The sequence below is a fragment of the Boleophthalmus pectinirostris genome, unplaced genomic scaffold, assembly GCF_026225935.1.
Source record: "Boleophthalmus pectinirostris isolate CB_2022bp ecotype Guang Dong unplaced genomic scaffold, ASM2622593v1 HiC_scaffold_21, whole genome shotgun sequence".
In the NCBI taxonomy this organism is placed as follows: Eukaryota; Metazoa; Chordata; class Actinopteri; order Gobiiformes; family Gobiidae; genus Boleophthalmus; species Boleophthalmus pectinirostris.
This window is the reverse complement of record NW_026571175.1, coordinates 26,667,052-26,691,446: the sequence shown is the minus strand read 5'-3', so window position 1 is coordinate 26,691,446 and position 24,395 is coordinate 26,667,052. Positions and strand designations below refer to the sequence as shown.

General features: G+C 37.5%; 1 protein-coding gene across 1 annotated transcript in view; it reads right to left on the bottom strand.

Moving 5' to 3' along the window:
* Positions 1–23,896, bottom strand: part of slc9a3.1 (solute carrier family 9 member A3, tandem duplicate 1) — a 38,985-nt gene extending 15,089 nt beyond the window's left edge. Inside the window, 1 exon segment of the mRNA XM_020934336.2 lies at positions 23,497–23,896. Within this exon segment, the coding sequence (XP_020789995.2) occupies positions 23,497–23,758 (262 nt within the window). The 5' untranslated portion in view covers positions 23,759–23,896.
* Positions 23,897–24,395: the final 499 nt, after the last annotated feature.

Genomic DNA, 24,395 nt, shown 5'->3' with positions numbered 1-24,395 from the left:
ATATGGACTGAACCCGGTCTCAGCCCCGGTCTCAGCCCCGGTCACAGCCCCGGTCACAGCCCCGGTCACAGCCCCGGTCACAGCCCCGGTCAGCCCCGGTCACAGCCCCGGTCACAGCCCCGGTCAGTCATTAAAACACAGAATCAAAAACTGAAAAAAACTAATCGTTATCTGTTTTTTAATTTTGGTTTTGGAGACAAATATTAAAGAAAATTGTTGTTTTTTCGTTTTCTTGTTTGTGGTTTTTTTTTTTTAATGCATGAATGATACACGGATTTTGAAGTAATCTGTAATTAAAAAAAAGGTGTGGTTCTGGTCAGAATTTTGTGTTGTCACTGTAGCATTTGCTTTGTGGAAATACAGCTTATCTTTAGTATTTATCATAGTTTTACACACAGTTAAATGGTAGTTTGTGAATTACAAGTTGAGAAGTACCTAAAACAGAATACCTTTACCTATGAACAACACGGAAAACTTCAAATCCACGATATGATACATACCTCAATACAGTGAGCTTACGATTGAATACGATACAGTACAATATATTTCAAATCGATTTGATACGGTTCAATAAAAAATAAAGGCTAAATCATGGCTGTGACACTAAAAGTCTTTGTTAAACCACTTCTTGTGCAAAGTTAATATGAAACACACACATTTTAATCATCAAAACAGTGAAAATGTCAAATGTGTCGCATAAACAAATTCCCTTCCTCTAAACAAGCAAGAAAACTGTGACGCTGTAACAAAATCATTTAGTGTAATATACCAAAAAATACTCAGCAGCCCACAATATCGATACTGTATCTTCCCATTAAATTATACGATATATTGATATTTCAGTATTTTTGCACACCCCTATTGTCAGCCCTCTTTCTGTAACTGCTGTACTGCACCACATCATTTTGGTCTTAAAATATTTGTATAATATAATGTGATATTGTGGTGTTTATTTCATATTTTGTGTGTTAATAAATTAATATTTCTAATATGGAACTCTGCTTTATGCAATAACTAACTCTAAATTCGACCCTATAACTGATGGCCTCTGTGAGCTTCATTTGACTGGAGCTGAACACTACAGGTGACGTGACACTCCCTTAGTCCACTTCTTTACACAGTCTTTGGTTTAAATATAATGCATAAACGTGACTTGAGTAGGTGTGGCAGAAAATGTGGAATAAAAAATTTTGAACAATACATGTATCCTAACCTAGTAGCATTCTATTTGAAGGACAAAACATCATTAAAACAACATCAGTTCACAATTTATCAAAAGGAGCAAATTAGTTACTTTAAAGTAGGTCAATAAACTATTTTAAATGACAATACTTGGAGATGATTAACCATGGCTCAAATTTAGGGCATATTATTAACCAACCCGGGCTGTCAAAAAGCCACTTATATGTAGCATATCTAAAAGGTGTATGCAAGGGACAAAGGGGTGGAGTTGGTGTAGGTACAGGGCTAGAAAACAGAAGGCTAGGCTGCGGCTCTCTGGGAGGTAGGGAAACAGTAAAAAGCACAACAAACTGCAGAGCTATGGTTGGGGTTTTATATTGAAAAGTGAAAAAAATATATATATAATATTTACAATATTTACAATGATCTTCAGATTTCCTCAAGTTTGGTTAATACATGTGAAACAATATGAAACAGGAGTGGTGAATAAGTCACTTTGTTAGTGTCCTTATCATTGTCAAAAACCAAAGGGTGAAATTTAATGTCCGCACTTCGTGTAGAAGTGTGCATATAGTCTTTCAGGGTGTGTGTGCCTGTAATTGTCCAAACGCGGGTTGAGTAGGTATAATGCGGGAGCGGACAGGCTGCAACAGCCCCTCCCGACCGTAGAAGCTGTTTGAAGTGTCTTAAAGGTTGTACGGAGGATTTTTTTTGGTTTCAAATTGTCAATGATAGCATTATAGAGATGCAGTAGCCTTGTAATTATGATGACCAAAAAAAAAAGAGAATAAAAATTCAACTCTGGACGTGGTGGGGCCAGCTAAACATTTGCCAATAGATAACGACACTGCCTCGTTATCTGTTAGCTGACAGGCTGTCAATCAATCTCCCTACGTTTCTAGCGTAACTGACTTGCCTGTGGGCCGCCGGTACGTGGTTTACGTACGCCTGTCACTCAGTCCACAGACGCAAGCCGCACAGACGCTGTTTACTCCACCAACGCAACAGTTCTTAGTGGCTTTTTTTGACCTATATCTTCCTCGCAGTTCGCACAAAGTTTGTTGCAATGGCAGACAAGAATCCAGGAGCAGTTAGCCGCAAAAGAAAGTCCGTTTTTGAGATTGATGAAAGAAGAAGACAAGGGGAAAAGCAGCGAAGCCAAACTAAGGTGATTCTTGAAGATTCATTCCAGCGATGGCGCAACTGAAGCAGACGCAGGGTCTAAAGACTGACGCATTGGTCGCCAAATTACTCCTGGACAGGTCACTTCTGCTTATTATGAAAACTAACTTTATTTCCAAGAGCTAGACAAACGTTTTTCAGGACACGAAAGCGATATCCTATGTCTGAAAACGTAATTTTCAGTGCAAAGAAAGAGTCCGCTTGCTGCTGCGTGTTGCAGCTAGTTCATTCGCACTGAATCTCCGCGCAACCTTCTCTGCACCCCTTTCCTGCTCCTCTCCCCGCTGCCCGATCCGCTCTTCCCCCTGCTCCTCACTTCTCCGGGCACGGAATCTCCGCGCACCGCTCCCCTCTCCTCTCTCCTCTCCCTGCTCCTTGTCTGACGAAATGTCCGCGCACCCGCTCCCCCCGCTCCTCACTTCTCCGCCTTGCCTAACCAACACTGTAGTTAGTTGTTTACAAGTCATGTGCAGCGCACCGGCTGTAAACAAACCTGTTTCTGTCGTAAAGAGGAGGCGGGAGGAGGCGTTTCTACGTAGGGAGCTGTAGGGGAGGGGGGGGTGGTTTCACGCATGCGCAACATTTGAAAAAGGACAAAACAGTCGCCGGATTTCTCGTTCCTTGGAAAATCCTCTATACAACCTTTAAGTTGAATTCAAAGTTCCTGGGTTCAGCTCGCCATCGGGATGTTTTCTCAACCAGAATCACCTGGCCTGTGGTAAATAACAGTACCTGTCTTAGTTAAATCCAGTTCGGGCTGATTAGCTATTAGCCATAGCTATCGGGAACTCTGTGATTAATAGTGCATCTGCTAGCTAGCTTAATTCAAAATGTACACAGTAGTTCAGTCCACACAATAAGTAAAATGACATTTCAATACATGAACAATAAATGATATTAGCATACCAATAGCCTGCAATGCATGAACAAGTTAGAGGTGGAGGCTACTGGCATGCTAGCGGCAACAAACAAGTCAGACAGACTCACCAATTCCTTTGTGCTATCATTTAATTCGGTCTTTTCGGCATCAGATATTAGCGGTAAGGGCTCCTGAAACGTTGCATAAATAAGCATAAATTTGCGAACAACCGATGTTATATAATCAGAAAATTCGTGATGGTAGCTCCATACCTGTGCAGCCGTCCTGTCTCGCCTCACTCCCGGGTGTGTATGGAGGGAGGGGAACAGGTGACTTATGGAAAGCGCGAGTGTGCGCGACGCGTTTAGTGACCCGTCGCCGTTGGAATATTCGCCATTAACCAAATTTGTCTATATTAACCTGGGTTACATATAGAGTAACAGTCTATAAAACAAAACTTATATCTACTTTGGACACAGGACACGAAATTAAGATATAGATCTGAAAGAAATTAACCACATACATTTATTAACTTGGTATACATTTTGTACACACTTAAAGGGCAAATATTACGCAATTTTTTTAACTACATGTTGTTCTCTCATCACAAACATACTCAGGGTTGTGTTTTGTTTTATTCACAAGTTTAACACACAAACTTTGAATATTTAGGTTTGAGTTCTTCTCTCAAGCAGAAAACACTCTGTTCCACCTCGTGATGTCATGCCGTAATACAGGAAGTGCTCCCATGTGTTTTTAAACTCCAAACACCTTCACTAGAATGATCAGGATAATTTCAGCCCTGGAATTGCTGAGCTGTACTAAACAAAAAGTAAAAGGAGCTGTTAACTTGAAAACTACTACTTCATGACATCACAAGGTGGAACTGAGCATTTTGAGTTTTGGAGATGTCAACAGACTAATAATAAAAGATTACTCAAACACGTGTGAATGAACCTATGGAAGATCATTTGTTTTATTAGATTTTGACTTTTAAATGCCGTTTAATTTTTCACTTTGAATTTTTTTACTCAGAAAAAAATTAATTATTTTTATCCTGAATTTTAGTTGTTGAGATTTTAAGTGTACATTTTCAAAGTGTTTAAATTTCAAAAAAATAAAAATGTCACCTTTTTAAATATTCAGCACAAATATTTTCAAGCCGTTAAATTCAACAGTCGATATTCAGAGTGTAAAATTCGCAGTCAAAAAAATTCACAGAAAAGATCCAAGATGGTAAGGCAGAAGCAATCGATTCAAAGTGATCTGATCTAATTTAGTAACCAAGTAGGAAATGGTGTAGTAAAGTGATCTGATTGGTCAGAATAGTCCAATCAAAACCTCCCCTCTTTGATTTCTTAAGAGTAAACCCCGCCCACAGATGAGAACAGCCAATAGGAAACAACCTCTGTCCTCCTCGCTCACATGATCGATTGCTTCTGCCTTGGCATCTTCAATCTTTGTTGTGAAATTTTTGACTGCGAAATTTACGCTGTTGAATTTAAGGGCTTGAAAATATATGTTGTGAAATTTTTATTTAGAAGTTGAAACATACTGAAAAAGTAAACTTAAAATTTCAGCAACTAAAATTCAAAATAAAAATAATTCAAACATCTTTTTTCAGATAAAAAAAAAAATAAATCAAAGCGAGTAATTCAGCAGTATTAACATTCAAAATCTGATGGAACAAATTATCTTCTATATGAACCAAAACACAACTCCTGGTAAGTTTTTAAGGAGGTAGCAACATTTTAACACAGCTCTCAAGAGTCAATTTTGCATAATATGGAATCTTGATCTGATGTATTTGTAGTTTATTCACAGGTTTCAGCTTTTTGTTAATAGTTTAAAGTTTTAAGTGTAAGTACTTTTGATCATTAAATAATACTTTGTTTGCAAATGTTCATCACTATGGAAACTGCTCATTTTAGATAGTGTGTCTAAATATAAATAATCCCAGAAGAAACATGACCTGTGCAGTATAGGGCGTCTCTGTAAAAGTATAGTTAATAATCACACAGACCAGTGGAAACAAGCAGCAGTTAGGTGAATCAGCCAAGTTAAGAAGAACGGAAGAGTGGAGACAGTCTGAATCTGATAAGACACAATTCCTACTAGAGCCAAAACAAATTTTGAAGTAATCTGTAATAATAATAAAAAAAAAGGTGTGGTTCTGGTCAGAATTTTGCTCTGTCACTGTACCATTTGCTTCGTGGAACTACGGCTTTTCTTTCGCATTTATCATAGTTTTACACCAGTTAAGTGGCAGTTTGTGAAATACAAGTTGAGAAGAAAAGAACAAGCGGTGAGTCCTAAAACAGAATACCTTTACCTATGGTCAACACGGAAAACTTCAAATCCAAAATGCAATGGGACAATTTACGCACAAGGAAGGCATTTTTCTGCCAGTTTAGACCTCCATTTAACAAAATATGTTGTTAATTTTTATTATTGTATATTATTATTATTATTATTATTATTATTAGTTTTGGCCTTTGTTAACATTATGGTTGCTAAGTAAAAGTTGTGGAAAAACAGCTTCTCAAAACATGTACCTCACCAGTGTTTAGGTCAGTGTGACCAGATTTCCCTATTTACTCAGGATAGTCCTAGTTTTGAGCCCTGTGTCCCCTGTCCCAGCAGCTTTATCCAAAACCAGTGATTTGTCCCAGTTTTATACCAGAAATGTCCCAGATGTCCCTATTTTTGACCAATCTGATCCCTACCAACAGTAAAGAGAGGCATTGTCATTTGTTTAGGTAAAATACAGAAAAGCTGCTTAAAAATGACTGAAACACAAAGTAAATGCGACTATACTGATTCATATTAGTGCCAAGTATGTAACAATTTTCCTTAATAACACACGTGTTTCACAATTTTATTATTATCACCAACCACCATAAACCAGGGGTGTCTCTTTTTTATTTTAAAAATCTGGTCACCCTAGTTTACACTGCAAAAAATAAAATCTAGCCAAGTTAAGATGACTTGAATTAAGAATATTTTATCATGATTTGAGTACATTTCACTGGACAAGTAAAATTATCTACCAATGGAATGAGACTTTTTGCACTTAAAATATGAAAATACATCTTGCTACAAAACAACTTTTTGCATGTAATAAAAAAACAAAATGTAATGTTACTTGAAATAAGAAAAATACACTTATTACATTGGTGAATAATTTTACTTGTCAAGTTGAATCTACTTAAATAAAGTAAAATGTTCTTAATTTAAGTCATTTTAAGTTACCTAGATATTGCTTTGTCCAGTGTAGGTTTTAGTTTCAAACACATGGAAACCAAATGTCAATCAAAATTTTCACTTGTGTGCACTATCTTTTGGCAACTGAATCATAGTAGTAGTAGTAGTAGTAGTAGTAGTAGTAGTAGTAGTAGTAGCAGTAGCAGTAGTAGTAGTAGTAGTAGTAGTAGTAGTAGTAGTAGTAGTAGCAGTAGCAGTAGTAGCAGTAGTAGTAGTAGTAGTAGTAGTAGTAGTAGTAGTAGTAGTAGTAGTAGCAGCAGTAGTAGTAATAGTAGTAGTAGTAGTAGTAGTAGTAGTAGTACTGACTGTGAGCATGAGTGGACAATATGGCAAAATATCACAAGCAAATCTGTGATAAGACAAAGACAAAAAATTATATCACAGTTTTCTGCTAGTAATACTTTGCTAATACTTTCCAGCTGATGGCATCAACATTCTCTCGGGGTGTGATGCTAACTGAGGCACTACTCTGTCTGAAGCTTTTTCTCCAGTTGGATTTTATCTGGGCTTTATTTTTAACATAGTCAAACTAGAAAGAGCTGACTTGGTTGGAACTACAACAGGTGAGAAGATTTTTGCTTGTCTCTCACACATAAAATTACAGTCACAAGCTAGACATAAACAGGACCATGAAAGCTCGTATTGATTGCAGAGATCATTTTGTATTTTTTCTTGAGTTTTCAGACTATATTACAACTTTTTTTGGTTATTGGTTATTTTTTTGGTGTCCATTATGTCAACATGGAAACTGATGAAGATTCTGCCATAGAAATACACAGACACAGGGTCAGAACACCTCTACATTTTGTAATCTCCATATCATGTATATTTATATATTTGCAATCATAGATCATTTGCAACTGTATAAACAGAACCGCAGTTTGAGTGTGCCTCTTGCTTTATGAAAACAAGTGTGTTACTGACACAGACTGCAAAGCTGATAAGGTCTGAGAACATTTGTTACAAAACACATCACAACAACCTCCCCGTCACACAAGAATTCGTCATTAAAAAAAAAAAGATAGTTTAGTTAAGTAGACTTGAAAAAAATTCCTTGGTGCGCTGTGTAACTTTCTGGTGGGGGTCTGCCACACTGAGATAGTATTTCTTTGCATGCAGTGATTCACAGTATGGCATTAAATCAATCTATCTAGCATTTATTTGAGTATAGGTGATTTTATTGTTAAAAATGCCTTGAAAAACTGTGTATGGAATTATCTCTCCACAGATCTGATTTGTAACATGATTCTGCTTGTCTATATGAAGATGGAAGTTTATTGCAATTCAGTTAAAGATTCAAGGCAAGTACAGGTACAAGTGCAGCACTCCACCCAAAGTTACACAATGTACCTCTAATTTAAAGTATTAATGATTTATTTTAAACGTAACACACTTTCATAACTTGAAATAGAGCTTGAGTAATTAGCAGTAATGTGGTTGTGTTATAATTGCAGGACAGATGAATGAATACCCACTTTATGATTTGTTTATTTTGTGTTGATGTAATCCTTTACATTATAATTTAATGATATATTTCATACATAACACAACAAATACATTCAAACATCACATTTTGACAAGATAAACTGAACTTTTGAGGACCTTTTACTTTACTTAACTTTACTTTTTACTGTATATATAATTATTAATAAACTATGCCTTGTTTGACACAATTCCCTTGCTACTTATTTTGAATTTATTATTACCATATACCATTTACAAGTATATTAAAAAAAATGTTTTTTTGTACATATTGATCAATGACAATTTCTTTTGACAATTAATAAAAAATTATATACTTCTTCCTTCGAGGTCAGAATTTTGTTCCAAAGCACATCCTTTTGAGCTGTAGACTAGAGATGGGTCAATAAACAATGATATATTCCTCCAGATCATTATTTATTTATTTTTTTGTTTTTGCTTAGTACAAAACTATAACTGTTGTTTAAATATGGAATAATATTTTATTTGTAAATATTCATATCCATAACATTTATAAATTGTCAACAAGCTGATCTCTGAATAGTAGAAATGTTTGTCTCTTGACTTGATTAAACTTCAGTTATAGGACATCTCTAGCTCTTCCACTTCCACTATTATTAAATGTTGTCAATAAAAAAACAACGCAACATAACAACACATAAGCTACATTGCCATGTACATACCCAGTTTTCCCAGCCCAGCCACCAGTATCCACAGTGCAACAGTGTATGGCGTCTCTACATGGTGCCACTTAAAGGTGACGATGGGGATCCCCGTGATGCGGGAGGCATTTTGGTGATGTCCACTGTGGCTATGGTCAGACTGAGAATTCGCTTCAACTTCAAAAACTAAAATTAAGCAAATCAATGTCCAGAGAAGCCAGGTTTTCCCATGCACACAGAGTAGCATTGGACCCCCAATGAGGAAAAAGCACTTCCAACAGTGTCTCTTATCTGAAAAAATGTCAGATTTATAGTCAAGGTCAACATAAAAATAAAAACTATTTGCTTGTATCTTTTGGTTTGGAAAATTTGTATCCACTTTCCAGCTCCAGCCTGCAGACAGAGCCACCAAAGCCTTTTATAGCTGGTGCGTACAGAGGTGTTACATTTGTGGTTGATGTTTTAAGAAATGTGTCTCTGAGAAGTTATTCAGTCACATATAAAATGTGTTTGGGCTTTTTCCAGCTTCTGACGCTTAAAGCCACAGTGTGTAACTTTTTAGAATGACATTTGATGTTTGTGTACCCAGTGATTTTTGTGTAGTTTTGTGCAGAGAGAAAGAGAGGGGCAGGGTGTGGGAGTGTTTTTGTTGTTGTTTTTGTCTATTTTTGTTTTTGTTTCCATAATAAAAAAATAAAAATCAATCAATAAATAAAAATAAACACAAATAAAAGCAGGTTTGTTCAACTCATCCTTATGTAATCTGACAACAGTTTTTCCTTTCGACCTCTTGTATATAACCGATACATATTAGTATTCTTCGTATTTTACTTTTACTTCATATACAAATTTCACCGCAGTCTCCTGTTCTTTTTGTTACTTATTTTGAATTTATTATTACCATTTACATTTTTGCTCTATTTTATTCTATTATATTGTGATGTGTGAGCTACTGTGTCCAAATAATTTCCTGGTGGATCAATAAAGTTTGTCTAAGTCAAAGTCTAAGTGCACAACCCAAATGAGAAAAAGGAAGAGAGGAAAAATCCAGGTAGTAAACGAAAGTACAAAGTGGACAAATGTTCAACTGCTGTTTATTCTGGTCAAGACTTCACTTATTCTCTAACTCAGGAGACCTCCGCAGGGTTTTATTTTTAACTACGTCTAAACAAAGCCCTAAGCAGGTTACAAAATCAGTGAACTAAAAATATCTTTGCAAACATATTCACAGTGAAATAGCACCACAATCACAAGTTTAATAGGTAGGCCGTCCACAATAGAGCTTTTTCACAACGCCTGGAAGTGCCACAATGTAGGGTAAATGTCACTTCTGGTTAATGCTTTTCTATGGCAAAATTTCTGTGGAAATGTCTCGTGTAATATATATATATATGAATCTTCCCCATCACTAAATCTTCAACCAACAAGGTTGAAAAAGGACATATTCTGTCCATGAAGAATTTATGCACAACTGTCAAGGTAAAAAAGAAGAAAACATAAAGGCAAACAACAACGACGCATTAGTGACCTACTGAGCAAAACTAACGTGATGGTCATGAATAAAATATAAATAATAAATAATAAGTAATTCCTTAATAAGTAACTTTTGAACTCAGATGGATTCTAAAATTTAAATTAAAAATTGATTTCATGATGTAGATATTTGCATAGACAGAGATTTGTGCAGTTTGAATGCTACAGATGTTCACAGATTACATGTCGAGCATTTGAACTGTACAAATCTCTGTCTATACTAATATCTACAGTGTTGTGCAAGTTCACACTTTTCATGAACTAGTTCAAAGTTCAGTTCACACTTGTTCAAAGTGAATAGTTCACGTTCATAGTTCACAATTTTAATTTTGAACTAGTTCAAAGTTCAGTTCATTTTATATTTAGATGAGATCTGTAAATGAAAGGCTGCATTTATTTTTCAAACTGACTTCTAGTTTACAACAACTTTACAAGATCCACTGTTGGACAAGTGACTTTAACACTGTAATGTGTTATTTATGACTTGTTATTGTCATTTCTAAGTCATTTGTTACATTACAATATTACTGTATTTAAAATGTAAAACATTACACGACTATTGCAGCACTTTTAATTTACTCTCACCAAAAGAACTTTTGCGCCGTATATGGACTGAACCAGGACTGAACCAGACTAAACCAGGTCTAAACCAGGTCTAAACCAGGTCTAAACCAGGACTAAACCAGAACTGAACCAGGACTGAACCAGAACTGAACCAGGTCTAAACCAGGACTAAACCAGGTCTATACCAGAACTGAACCAGGTCTAAACCAGGACTAAACCAGGTCTAAATCAGGACTGAACCAGGTTTAAACCAGAACTGAACCAGGACTAAACCAGAACTGAACCAGGACTGAACCAGGTCTAAACCAGGGATAAACCAAGACTAAACCAGGACTGAACCAGAATTGAACCAGGTCTAAACCAGGACTGTAACCAGGACTAAACCAGAACTGAACCAGGAATAAACCAGGTCTAAACCAGAACTGAACCAGGACTAAACCAGGACTAAACCAAGACTAAACCAGGACCAAACCAGGACTAATCCTAGACTAGAACTTGGAATCTAGGACCGCCCCTGAGAGAACCCCGAGTGCGATCGGGCGTCAGCTGCGTTTATCTCGGTGGAGCGCGGACTTCTGCGTCGGTCCTTTCGCTCAGGATCACGGTCTACGCGGGCGCACCTCCGGCGTTTCACCGCTGCTGATATCGCGGTGATTGTAGCAAATTTGTATGAAGAAAAACGAAAAACCCACCATTTCAATCCAGGTTAAAAATGCATTGTGAAGCGCGTTACTGACATTTGTACCAAGTAAAATAATACGCGCGCGAGCAGCACGTCCTGTGCGTGTAGATTTCAGAAAATAGGATACGTCCTATTTTTTGACGCTCTACACGAGCGTAGGCGCGTATCCCCGTCAAAATACACAGAGAGCATGTATCTATTGTATTTGTGCATTTACCATCAGCACATTGTGCTCCCTGGGCAGTTGTGTATCATGTGAAAGAGCCCAGATCCACATACACTGTTAATTAGTGCTTTGAAATTTACTTTTGAAATCCTTGCGTTTGCCGTGGTCAGACTGCACAGAAGGTAAATACAAGCAGCTAAACGCGCCCAGTCAAGTTTGATTGACTTCACATTGAGAGACACAAGAGCCCGTACATTCCGCTAAAGCTGCCGGTGGAGTCGCCTTCGCGTTGACACGCGGCTGTGGTTTCGTTAAGTGCGAGCAGATCGTCACTCGTCAGGGGAAAACTAATTCCGACGTTTAACTGAACCCCAACAGTGACGTACGTCGTTCATCACACATAATTTGAACAAATTCACGTTCAAGTTCTTGATTTACAAAAGTGTTGCGTTCAGTTCAAAGTTCACTGAAAAATGAACGTGTTCAATGAACGCGTTCTTTTGAACTCGTTCATGCACAACACTGAATATCTACATCATGCAATCAAGTTTGAGTTCACAAGTTACTTATGTTTATTCATGATCATAACATTAGTTTTGCTCAGGAGAAGTTCACTAATACTAGTCGTTGTTCGCCTTTAAATTTTCGTCTTTCTTACCTTGATAGTTGTGCATAAATTCTTCCTTTGTCGACCTTTTATAGATTTATGAAGCTGGTGGAAAATACGCAAGACATTTCTACAGATATTTTGCCATAGAAAAGCATTAACCAGAAGTGACGTTTACCCTACATCGTGGCACTTCTGGTCATTGTGAAAAAGGTCTAATCACTATCTCAACTTGTCGTTCAATATATGCAAGCACGAAAGCATGGTCCGTCCGTGTCAAAACACATATGACTGCTTATGAGGAAAAAAAACTGAAGAATTTTTATTTTTAATCACTTTCTACAGCATCAGAACAAAACTTGAGAGATTGATTTTGTATAAATGACGGCTGAACAATAAACTTGTTTAATCGAATGCTTAAGTAACTGACTGTGAATAACAGTAAGACAAACACCCATAACTTACAATAGAACACAATGTTGTTTTGAGTCAAAGACAGAACTGTGAGCTGCTGACCAGAAGATCTTCCTTCACACACACTATAAAAGCTGTAAACACACACACTCATATACACACATCACAGGGCTCTCCTCCTGTCCTTTTTGTAGGGCTGGAAATTACACTTGTTCTCTTTTGCCTAGTTTTGCTGCTACCTTTACATAATGTGAGATTCAATAAACCCTTCTGACTTGACATGTCTGACTCGTGGTCCTCTTTAATGCTTTCACCAGAAACAAAACCTTACACTGGTATTAAATGTTTACTAAAACGATACTCTGATTATGTAGAATTACAAAAATGCATTGGAATTTCATGATTCATCATTATAAACCATTATTCATAATGGTTTTATGAATAAGTAATTTCAGTCCAGCAGATTAAAGCAGTAGTAAGTAGGTAGTTTTTATTCTACACTCTTCTCTTTTAATGCTAATTTTATGATGATTATTTGCGTTTTGATTTGTATTGTGATTTTAATGTCTTTTTTATTCTGTAAAGCACTTTGAATTACTTTGTGTACAATTTGTGCTAAAAAAAAATAAATTTGCCTTTAAAAATATCACAATACACATCTCTGTATCGATGCATAAATAGCCAAGAAGTCACAGGTATTTCGGGAACAGCCCTAAAAATTTATGTAACTGGAAATTAAAGAGACATGACCTGCTCTGAATAAAGAGGAGGGAAGTTTATCAGAGCGTGATTCTGCTTATGTCATTTCTGGTCTCACAGGAGCAGACAAAGCACAAAGGCTCCATTGGGAGAACACACAAAACTGGTTCATTTTTGTTTATTGTAAGCATTTTAATTCAAAAAGGTCCAAGCAAAATACAGCAAAAAACTAAAACTGAGGCTTGTCACTGATGGCGCAATACTCAGGTCACTACATCTTTACACTTAAAGGTGCAGTGTGAAACTTTTCTGGTGGAGGGTCCATCAAATGCTTCTCTCCAATTGAATGTTATTGCTCTGAGTGGAATCTTTCACAATATGGAATTAAATCTTTCCATCTTCAGCAAATCAGACCAAGTTACAATTCAGATCTGTGGAGAGGTGACCCTGCTCACAATCAGAATGTCTGCTTTTTTTTTTTTTTTTTGGTGTTTTCGAGCTATAAACCACCTATATTGTAATAAATTTAAGGTAGAGCTGTTTAATGAAATACTGTGGAACATTCCAGGCAGAGCAATTACATCTCCAATGAAACAAGCAGGTGACAGATCCCCAGACAAAAAGTTACACAATGCACCTTTAATACACTTTCAGCGCCAAACTGTGACTAAATAAATGCATGATCGAGGTGTTTAATGTCATGCTGTGAAACATTCCTAACAAAGTAATTACATCTCCATGGAGACAAACTAGAAAGAACAATGATATAGTGCACCTTTAAAGTAGCCAGATTCATCAGCTGGTTTCACTTCATAGAAACTGTCTGACCTCGCAGCATTAGGATTCGTTCGCTCGACGGTAGGCGGGCACTTTTTGTCATCACTGCTATTTGGTCGTGACGTATGTAATGCGCCGCTAATGGGACTAACTGGTATATTAATCTTTTCCCAAATCCCGTAGGAAGAAGGGCAATAACGTCTTTCCCCTTGATAAAATTCACAAAACATTCTCTTTATTCCAGCTTTTAATCCTTGATGTAGGGCAGGGGTCGGCAATCCAAAATGTTCAAAGAGCCATATTGGCCCAAAAAAACAAAAACCATACCTGCCTGGAGCTGCACAAAATGAAAAGGCTTATATAAGCCTAATATGAAGGCAACATAGGCTGTCAGTATATAAGCCTACTATTAAAATGACTAAGTAGGCTACAAATACAAAATGAGCATTCATGATTACACAAACCCCTTTTGTGACCCTCTCATACTCGGTGCGCCGTCTGTAGCCACTGAAATCAGGTGGTTAGTGTTTACTCCTTTGTCATTTAGGCCTTGTTTACACGTACACGGGTATTTTTAAAAACTGAGACATTTTCCTTCGTTTGTACACATCGTTTACATGTTAATTCGCCTCTGAAAAGGAATCTTTCTAAAAACTCCAACTGGAGTGAAGATTTTAGAAAACTCCAGTTTCACGTTTGCGTGTAAACTGAAGATAAACTGAGTTTTAGGAGCTGACGCGCTGAAAGTGCGACCGACGTTTACCTGTTGCTTTGACAACGATGATGGAAGCATTCAGAGCAGCAGTCGCATTTCTGATCGTGCATAGGAGCACTCATAAAACAAACCCGGAGCAGAAGCTCTGAGCTCGGGCAGCAGCGCCAAACACACGGGAGCAGTCAGCGCGCAGCCCCTCAAGACGCGGCTTGGGGTCAAGTGTTGGTCAGATTGTCCGGAGGCTTCGTCCTCCATGTCCTGGTTCCAGACGGGAACGAGCAAGACCAGCGCGCAAAGGACTGGGTCCGAGTGCTTCAGTGCCGTCATCTGTGCGCTGGTTCCGTGCGGGAAAAGCGAGAATGCGCTGTGGATCACAGGTCTGGGCGGGCTGCTCCGGTCCTCCGCGCTCGACCGCGGCTAGTTCCGAGGTGGTGCAAAGCATCCGGACAGAAGCGTGAATCCCGTTTGGTTCGTTATATAATGTTCTGAGCGTCTGTCTGTGCACGTGTTTTTTTGTTTTTTTTCGGGGAAAGGCTTCTCAGGTGGAGGCACTGGACACCACCTCCCGCTTCAGCTCATCTATTTGTTCTGCTGAAACACTTTTCATGTGTTTCAGTTACACACAGCTGATGGATCAGATCCATGACCAGAGATGAACGAGGGTTTTACCCCTAAAGAAACCATATTAAAACAACAACAAAACAAATCATTCCTTTTCCATTTTCACTCATTTTTGAAAAAGCTCCATGGAGCCACTAGGGGAGTGCTAAAGAGCAGCATGCGGCTCTGGAGCCGCGGGTTGCCGACCCCTGATCTAGGGAATCGTTGACAACACTGAATAAATGGCTCTTCGCTGATTGGCTGGTGCCCGGACTCGTACTTCCGGGGTTTTTGCGAATTGTCTAGTGTATTCTGAGTCCTGACCTAGTCGCTGAAGAGAAATGAAATTGAGCAGAGACACTAGGTGGCGCCAGCCTGGCTACCTTTAAAGGTCCTATATTGCACAAAATTAACTCTTGTGAGCTTTTGGCCATGTTAAAATGTTGTTGCCTCATCAAAAACATACCTGGAGTTGTGTTTTGTTTCATTCGCACATTTGAGTAATTCTGTATTATTAGTCTGTTTACATCTCCAAAGATTAAAATGCTCTGTTCCACCTTGTGTAGTTTTGAAGTTAATAGCTCCTTTTACCTTTAGTTCAGCAGAGATTGGCAGTTCCAGGTCTGAAATGATCCAAATGATTCTAGTGAAGGTGCATGGAGTTTAAAAACACATTGAAGTACTTCCTGTTTTACCACATGACATTACAGGGTGGAACAGGGAGTTTTCAGTTTGAGAGAAGAACTCAACCTAAATATGCAAAGTTTGTGTGTTAAACATGTGTGAATGAAACAAAACACAACTCCAGGTTTGTGATGAGTAAACAACATTATAACATAGATCAGTAAATGGCGTGATATGAGTCCTTTAAACATTCTAACATGTTTTGGCAATAAAAAAACGTACAAATTCAAGTGGAAAATACACACATACCATCATGTGTAGAGCTGTAAAAACCTTAAATCTATTATTAACCGTCCTGGCTGGAAGGAGGAACTAGTCCTGTATTTTTAACACATGAACAGATAAGGACAGACTGAGACAAAGTTTATTGATCTAAACGGGAAATGACTGAAACAAGGTATATTCCAGTATACAATGAGTTCTGGTATTGATTGAAATAAATCAATTACTTTGCAGGGGTTAGAGTGGGGGTTTCTTCATGTATGTCTGTGGTGAAATGTTCACCTGTTACTGTGGTGACACAAGGGCCAGGGCACACATTAGCAAACACTGCCTGATAAGTTTTTAAATTGTCTGAAAAAAACAAAAAAAATTGATTTAAACAGCACATTTTCGGGAGCCTGTGATCAATACGAGCATCCATGGTCCTGTTTAGGCGTTTGATTTTCAACAAAAAGGTAAGAGTGACTAAGGGGGGACTCGTTTACCAGCACAAATCTGTTGTAGTTCAAGTGAAATCAGCTTCCTCAGACTGTGTTAAAACAAAGATCAGATTAAATTCTAACTAAAATAACAGAGCCTTAGACGGAGCTGTGCCTCCAGTTAGCTTCACACCCACTCCAAAGTATCACTAAAATGTACTAGTAAGTGTAAGTAAGTGTTTCTTTTACATTTATTCTACTGTACATTTCATATTGATTCAACTCATTCATGTGTTTTTCTAACCTCAGTGTTTGATAATGCACAACTGTCCCAGTCAACAGAAAACACACCTGACTAGGCCAGTCATGATGATGAAACACATTTTGAAGTAGGAGATTTTGCTGAAGAAAATATAGACAATAAACAATAATATTGAAACTAAATTATGCCACTGACCCTACAGGAGAATTATCCCATCCATTCATTTTCTTCCACTTATCCAGGGCCTGGACTCCCAGGCTTCCTTCACCCCGGACACGTCCTCCAGCTCCTCCAGTGGGACCTGGAGGTGTTCTCAGGCCAGCCAAGAGACATAGTCCCTCCAGCCTGTCCTGAGCCACCTCAGCTACTCCTCTTGACGTGGAGGAGCAGCGGTTCTACTCCGAGCTCCTCCTGTGTGACTGAACTCCTCACCTTATCTCTACGAGAGCACCCAGCCACCCTGTGGAGGAAACTCATTTCGCCTGCTCCATAATCTTGTCCTTTCAGTCATTACCCAAAGCTCATGACCATAGGTGAGGGGAGGAATGTAGATTGAGCAGTAAATCGCAAGCTTTGTTTTTCGGCTTAGTTTCCTCTTCACCACAATGGTCCAATACAGCGATCATACAATTATCCCCTCCAAAACTATTCTAAAATATATTATATGTATGGGTTGGACGAGATACATTTTCCACAAGACGAGATGAGACAAGAGATTGGATCTATGAGAACGAAGCACGAGGAAGAGATTTTGACATTATTTGGGCTATAATAAATACATTGTGCAATTCAGTTTCCAATTTTAGTCTTACCATTTTACTTACTTACTTAATTTCATATTTTGCTTTCACTGTAGCTCTGCTTTTTGGGACATTCTCAAAAACTGTAAGTCGTCTGCACTCTATTTTTTTAAACCAAATGTAAAAACACAAGGAAACAATCTCACAAGATCATTTTCAGCATATGTGCAAAATCTTGTGGCAGTTTTGTCTCTTGAGATCTTGTGCCATCCCTAATTATATGGTTAAAAAAATGAACTGCAATGAATAAAAAGTAGAATGAATCACTGTAGTTCTTAGTTTGTTTCTACAATGAATGATAGAAGTTATTTATTCGACCCTCTACAGCTCAAATCAAATCGTAGAATAGGAAATTAATGAAAAGTTAACAAATAACTGACCCCCGAAAAGTATTGCTCCATCTGTCATTATTGGTAGTTATCGTGACATGCCTACATCTGACATAAATAATACACTTCCTAAAATCTCCGAAGCATAGCAAATCAGTCATGCATCAACACAGCTCGGACTAATGATTCACTGTGCTTTTATTTGCTATCTAAACTGCATCTTGCATCATTAAAAAGTGGAATGTTCCCACTTTAGAGTGTAATATTAACAGTAAAAGAGAAAAACTGCATGCTTGACAGAGCCAGAGGTAAGATTAATGTTCGTGAATATGTGGAGGTCAGATTTGAATGATGTTATGTCACTATTTCTGCTACTTATTTAGAATTTATTACACCATTTCTATTTGTTATTATAATATGCTGTGGGCTACTGTGTCCAAATAATTTCCCTTGTGGAACAATAAAGTTTGTCTAAGTCTATGTTATGGTTCAAATACAAATGGCTCACATGTGATTGGCCATTACTGTAATCTACATGTCGTTAAAATGTGCCTCAATGATAATAACATTTAAACATGTGTGAATTAAACAAAACTCCAGGTATGTTCTTGATGATCTAACGGCATTCTCACATATCTTAAAGCTCACAAGAGGAACTTTTGTAGAATATCGGCCACATCTCTGCAGAAGTGGACAGAGATGACGAAAATTAACAGGAAGAAGAGATGCCTTTATTGGAAAATGACTTTGTGATAGGAAACAGTAAAGCCAATATTTACAGTGGTGCCTATTCAGGTTTTTGTAATGTTATGCTTCATTACAGACATTTATCACTCAGCTCACACACAAAAGCTGTATGAGCAAATCCTTCACAAATGTTACTGTGATGGTAACAGAACAAATGAGGTGCTCGATTAAATATTTGCGAGCTCTTTTAAATGCATTTTGGCCAAAGTTTAGAAATCTGTTTGCTCTGGCAGTTTATAGTAATCAGTTATCTCAAGTGAATACTGTCAGTAATGTTGAAATATACGGAAATGTCAAGTAATTTCCCTTGTGGATCAATCAATTGGTAATTATATATATATTTGTCCAATAATCAAGATGACCAAATATTTGGATAATTTTGACGTTCATTTAAATGAATATTGTCTACATTAGGGATGAATACTGATACTGGTACCGAATATCTGAATATTGACGTTGATCCAGGACATTTTGCTGGATCAAGTATCGGTCCCATGTCAGTTAAGCCAATATCCAGGTGGAACCTTAAACTGGATGTAATGAGAATATTTAGGCTGATTTTGGCCTAGAACACCTCATGATGATTGAACTTTTATTCATATGAAGCTGTTCAAGAGTCACTTGAAGTACCCTTCATAACAGTTACATAACACAATTGGAAATCTTGCGTAAAAGTTTGTTTTATTGTGGGGAAAGGGTAATTTTCCATCTCTACAATAGTATCATATAATATCGAGTATGGCCAGATACTTAAAGCCAAAATATTGATATCAGTATTGGAGCTGAAAAGGCTCGACCGGTGCCTACATTCATATCCCTAGTCTCCATTTACATCTAGTCAGTGAAGAATGAGGTCAATAAAATTCACAGGTCTGATATAATACACAGGTCTCGTAACACACAAGACACGTAACGGTGACCTAGATAACTGTGTGTGTGGAAACATAAAACATGCCAATACGCACACAATACGCAATATTGATATCAGGGAAAGAGAAAAATATGGGAACTCTAAATGTTGGCTGAACACTAGGGATGCAACGATATTCTCCGATATTCTCTATAATATCAAATTATTCGATACTGGTGACACGATTCGATACACGTGTTCGGTCGATACACACATGTCCCTCCATATGAGTAGTGTTGTTATTTATTTTGGTCAGATGCAGAAAACAGCTCCATAGAGACTTACAGCTGAAATATTCTTTCAGTCACTTTTTACTTTACGTTGACCCAGGAATGACAAAGATATTACTCAAACATGAGTGAATGCAACAAAACACAACTCTAGGTATGTTTTTGAGGAGGTAACAATATTATAACAAGGCTCAAAGCTCTCAGGAGTCAATTTTGTGTAATTTAGGACCTTTCATTCTTAGTGCTTAATTTTCAAAAGGAAACTTAATACTATCAAGATTTGTAGAGCAGCATGTATAGTGAACAGCTCCATATCACATAACAACTCACACGATGCATTTAGTGTAAACAAAACTTCACTGTATCTACTATAAGGGCTTAAAAGGTCAAACTGAATCCAATATACTTTTCACAATGTAATTTTCTCCTCGAACTGCACCTAAACGTACCATTATTTACACCACTGGAGATGTCCACAAACAAAAACAGAGACTGAGAATAACATATAGAAGTCTTTCCATTACTCCAGTCCATTTGCATCTGTTGTGTATACACCACACTGCAATGATCGGGTCTGGGGCACTTTCTGGGACAGAAGAGGGACCTTGAATTTTAGATTTAGGGCAATTTAGAGAACTGGTTGCGAGTGCTACAACAATAACAGTTACAAGAGTCTACAAGTGCATTACAAAGTCCTCAAAGTGGTAATTAACGGGACATAGTATTAAAAATTTACTTTGTCAGCTTTTCTCCTGGTTATACTTTGATTTATTAATGCGTGCAATCCAAGTAGCGCAGTATCAGTAGGCTAAATTATATAGTCTTTTCCCCCTATGTGCAAAAATGTGAGCTAGTGACCTGAATAATACTATTTGGGTCTATTTGAATTATGTTAATATCTCTGGTTAGATATTACACTGGTTCATGCCCATAGTGGCTTATATTGGCCTGAATAAAAATATATTGCTGAAGAAAATATAAATGATAAACGATAATATTGAAAACAAATTTATTCCACTGATACAGTCATCCTAAAGTCAAATTATCTCCAAAAACTATTGAATGAAATACTTTAGTAGTTTGTCTCTATCGTAAGAGTCATAAGAGTTTGCATTCAAACTTCTACAGCTCAAATCCATCATAGTTCATAAATAAAACAAGTTCCCCAGTATTACAAAAAAGATGCACCCAAGATAAAAATTGCTCCCAAAAATGATTAAGTCAATCTAACAATTATTGCGTCAAGTGAAGGCTTAGATAGCTTTATATTCTGTTTATAATTTTATTGACCATAATATTGCTTATTGGTAAATCTGGAGTCACACTGGTCCTGGTCTGGTCCTGGTTTGAGCTCTGTTTAGTTCTGATGTAGACTTGGTTTGGTCTTGCTCTAGGTCAGTCCTGGTCCAGTCCTGTCCAGCTTTATAGTTTTAACCATACAGTTACTTTAACCTTTAGTTTATTAGTTTGTTTTAACAGAGACCATTCGTAAAACATTAATCTCATAAAAGAAGAGATGCTTTCAGATCAGATTTGAAACTAAAGCTGGTTTCCATCTGCAGTCCCCGGGCAGGTTAACGAACAACTAAAATACACTCAAGTATCCATCCATGTGCAATCAATCCTGCATTAACCCAATCTTTCATTTAAAAACATCACTCCACATTTCCACATTTAAAATTACTCACATTACAATTTGCCACGTGCAAATACAAGTGAGTAGGGATGTAACAATAGCCGAAATATCGTGATATCGTATCGTCAAAAGTCTCACAATAATATCATGGGCTGTCACAATATTTCGAATCACAAGTTCCTTTAATTTCATGGTTTTATAGTAGCTTATAACAGCTTATAACATCGGGAACTACATATCCCATGAATCATTTCAGTGCAAACAACATGATGAAATATGTTTTTTACTTGAATTCTTGGGATTATACACACCAAAATCTTGTTGAGGTATTTTAAAAGCAAAAAAGCGTCACATCTACAATTATATCAGCCTCTCCAAAATTTTGCAATAAATATCGTACCGTGAGATGCATATCGTGATAATATCGTACTGTGATATTTGGATATTGTTACATCCCTACAAGTGAGTGTTGAGAACTTTCCTAACATTATAAGAGAAGTCCCTGAGGTCAGAGGAGGGTTGAGCGTGTCTGGGAGCTTGTTGCACTCTTTAATTCCCATGTATGAGAAGGCTGTCAGTGCAAAGGCTGAGCTACATCTGGGGAGTCTGCAATCATTGTCAAATCTCCTTCAATTTCCTTAGGGATAATAAAGTATTTCCAATCTAATCAAATCTTATATCTTAAGGTGGAGGTGCAACATTGCTTAAAATTCTATGTATTACCGTAATTGCACATTCAAATACATAATCAGATTCTCAAAGTTTAACATTTTATATTTTGTAAGGATTTGACAATGATGATGTCTTCTTGTCTACCACTTTTGCTGCCTGATTAAACAAAGATTTAAGTGGTTTTAATGCTGTTTCTTTTGCTTGAGACCAACTATCATGCAATAGTTTATATGAGAAGTGACCATCGCATCTAGATAAATTTTGCTGCGTAATAGTTCAGTAGGTCAGTGTGTTTCGAATGTGCCTTAAGACACATAAATTGTTGTTCACAGCGTTACAGACTTTTTGAACACTGGATCCAACACCTCTCCTAAATATTTAAATTCTTCTAACACTTTGATTTGTCCACAGCCCCACCCTTATCAATCTTAGACTTGACTACCTCTATAAAACTACAGCATGCTGTTTCTGTGTAAAGATGTTTTCAGTATCCTGCAATTATTTTTTGTATGACCTTGGAAATAACAGGAAATATGCTGATAAATCTGTAGTTCCATGCTTCATATCTGTCTCAAGCTTTAAAGAGAGGAGTGATTACTTGAAAACTGTTTTATATTTTGTAATAAAGATGATCATAATATTGCTTTTTGATGTTCTAGTCAGACTTGTCCAGGTCTGGTCCTGGTATGAGCCCTGTTTAACCCTGATGTAGACTTCGTTTGGTCCTCTTCTAATCCAGGTTTAGTTCTAGGTTTAATCCCAATTTTGATGCTGTGTGTATGAATCCCTTAATTATACCTAAAGTTTATAGTTGTTATAACATTGACCATAATATTGCTTTTTGATGCTGTAGTCTCACCTGCCCTGATTTGAGCCTTGTTTAATCCTGAAGTAGATTTAGTTTGATCCTGTTCTAGTTCTAGTTTAGTCCTGTTCTAGTCCAGGTTTAGGTCCATTTTTGATGCTGTGTGTATGAACCCCTCAATAATACACAGACTTTACCAGGACTTGACTAGTTTGCAGGAAAACAGTTTTATATTTGTTATAACATTGACTGTATTATTGCTTTTTGATGCTGTAGTCTCACTTGACCTGGTTTGAGCCCTGTTTAACCCTGATGTAGACTTGGCTTGGTCTTGGTCCTGTTCTAGTCCAGGTTTAGTTCCAGGTGTAGTAGAAGAGTTTACCAGGACTTACCCAGTTTGCAGAGCCAGCAGACCAGGACCCAAAGAGCAACTAAGTAGGGGACCTCCACATGGTGCCACTTCCAGCTGACGATGGGTAAGGTGGTGATCGGTGCCCCGTGTTCCCCTCCTGCAGTTTCTTCATGTGTCGCATTCCCAGTGTCAGTCTCACTGTTTGCCTCTGTGGTTTCTTGGACAGCCGTGTTTGCCTGGCATACCATCACAAGCATGCAAAAAACATAAAAACAAAGTGCGTATTGCCTCAAAGTTGCCATTTTGGAGTCTCTCAATCCAAAAGCAATATTTGAAGTGTAAATTTAAGTGCTAAAATGTCATCTCCCTCGCATGCCCTTGACCTCATGTGTCCCTGCACCTGCTCCTGAATCCTTCCATCTCTGTGTGACTGAAAAGGCCTCTGTGTGATCCAGTAACACCTCATACATCTCAGGTGAGGTCCAGCCCTGATACCTGGCTCCTCCCACTGCCCTCCCCTCTCTACCGGATGCTTAGTCACTTGCTTCACATTGTCACTGTATTATTAACCTGTGATATTGTGAATTACAGCTTCATTAGGAAATTCTTTGTTTATTAAAATATGCTGTGATTTTAAAAAGAAAGTTGATCTATTTGATTCCATTTTAGAAAGACAAACACTAGGTCACTGTTTCCCATTAATACAGGAGACTATGGTGGCTCCCCATAAAATTGTCCCCCGTAGTAATAAACTAAACAAAATTTGACTTTGTTGTTTATTTTATGATTACAAAGCTATCAGAAAGACTACACTGGTCAAAAATTACTGGTTAAAGAGTAAATATATATTCAGTATAATCTTAAGTATTCATTAATCATACTTCACAAACAATCATCGTCACAAACAGAACACGCACAGAAACGTTGTGGCACTAAACA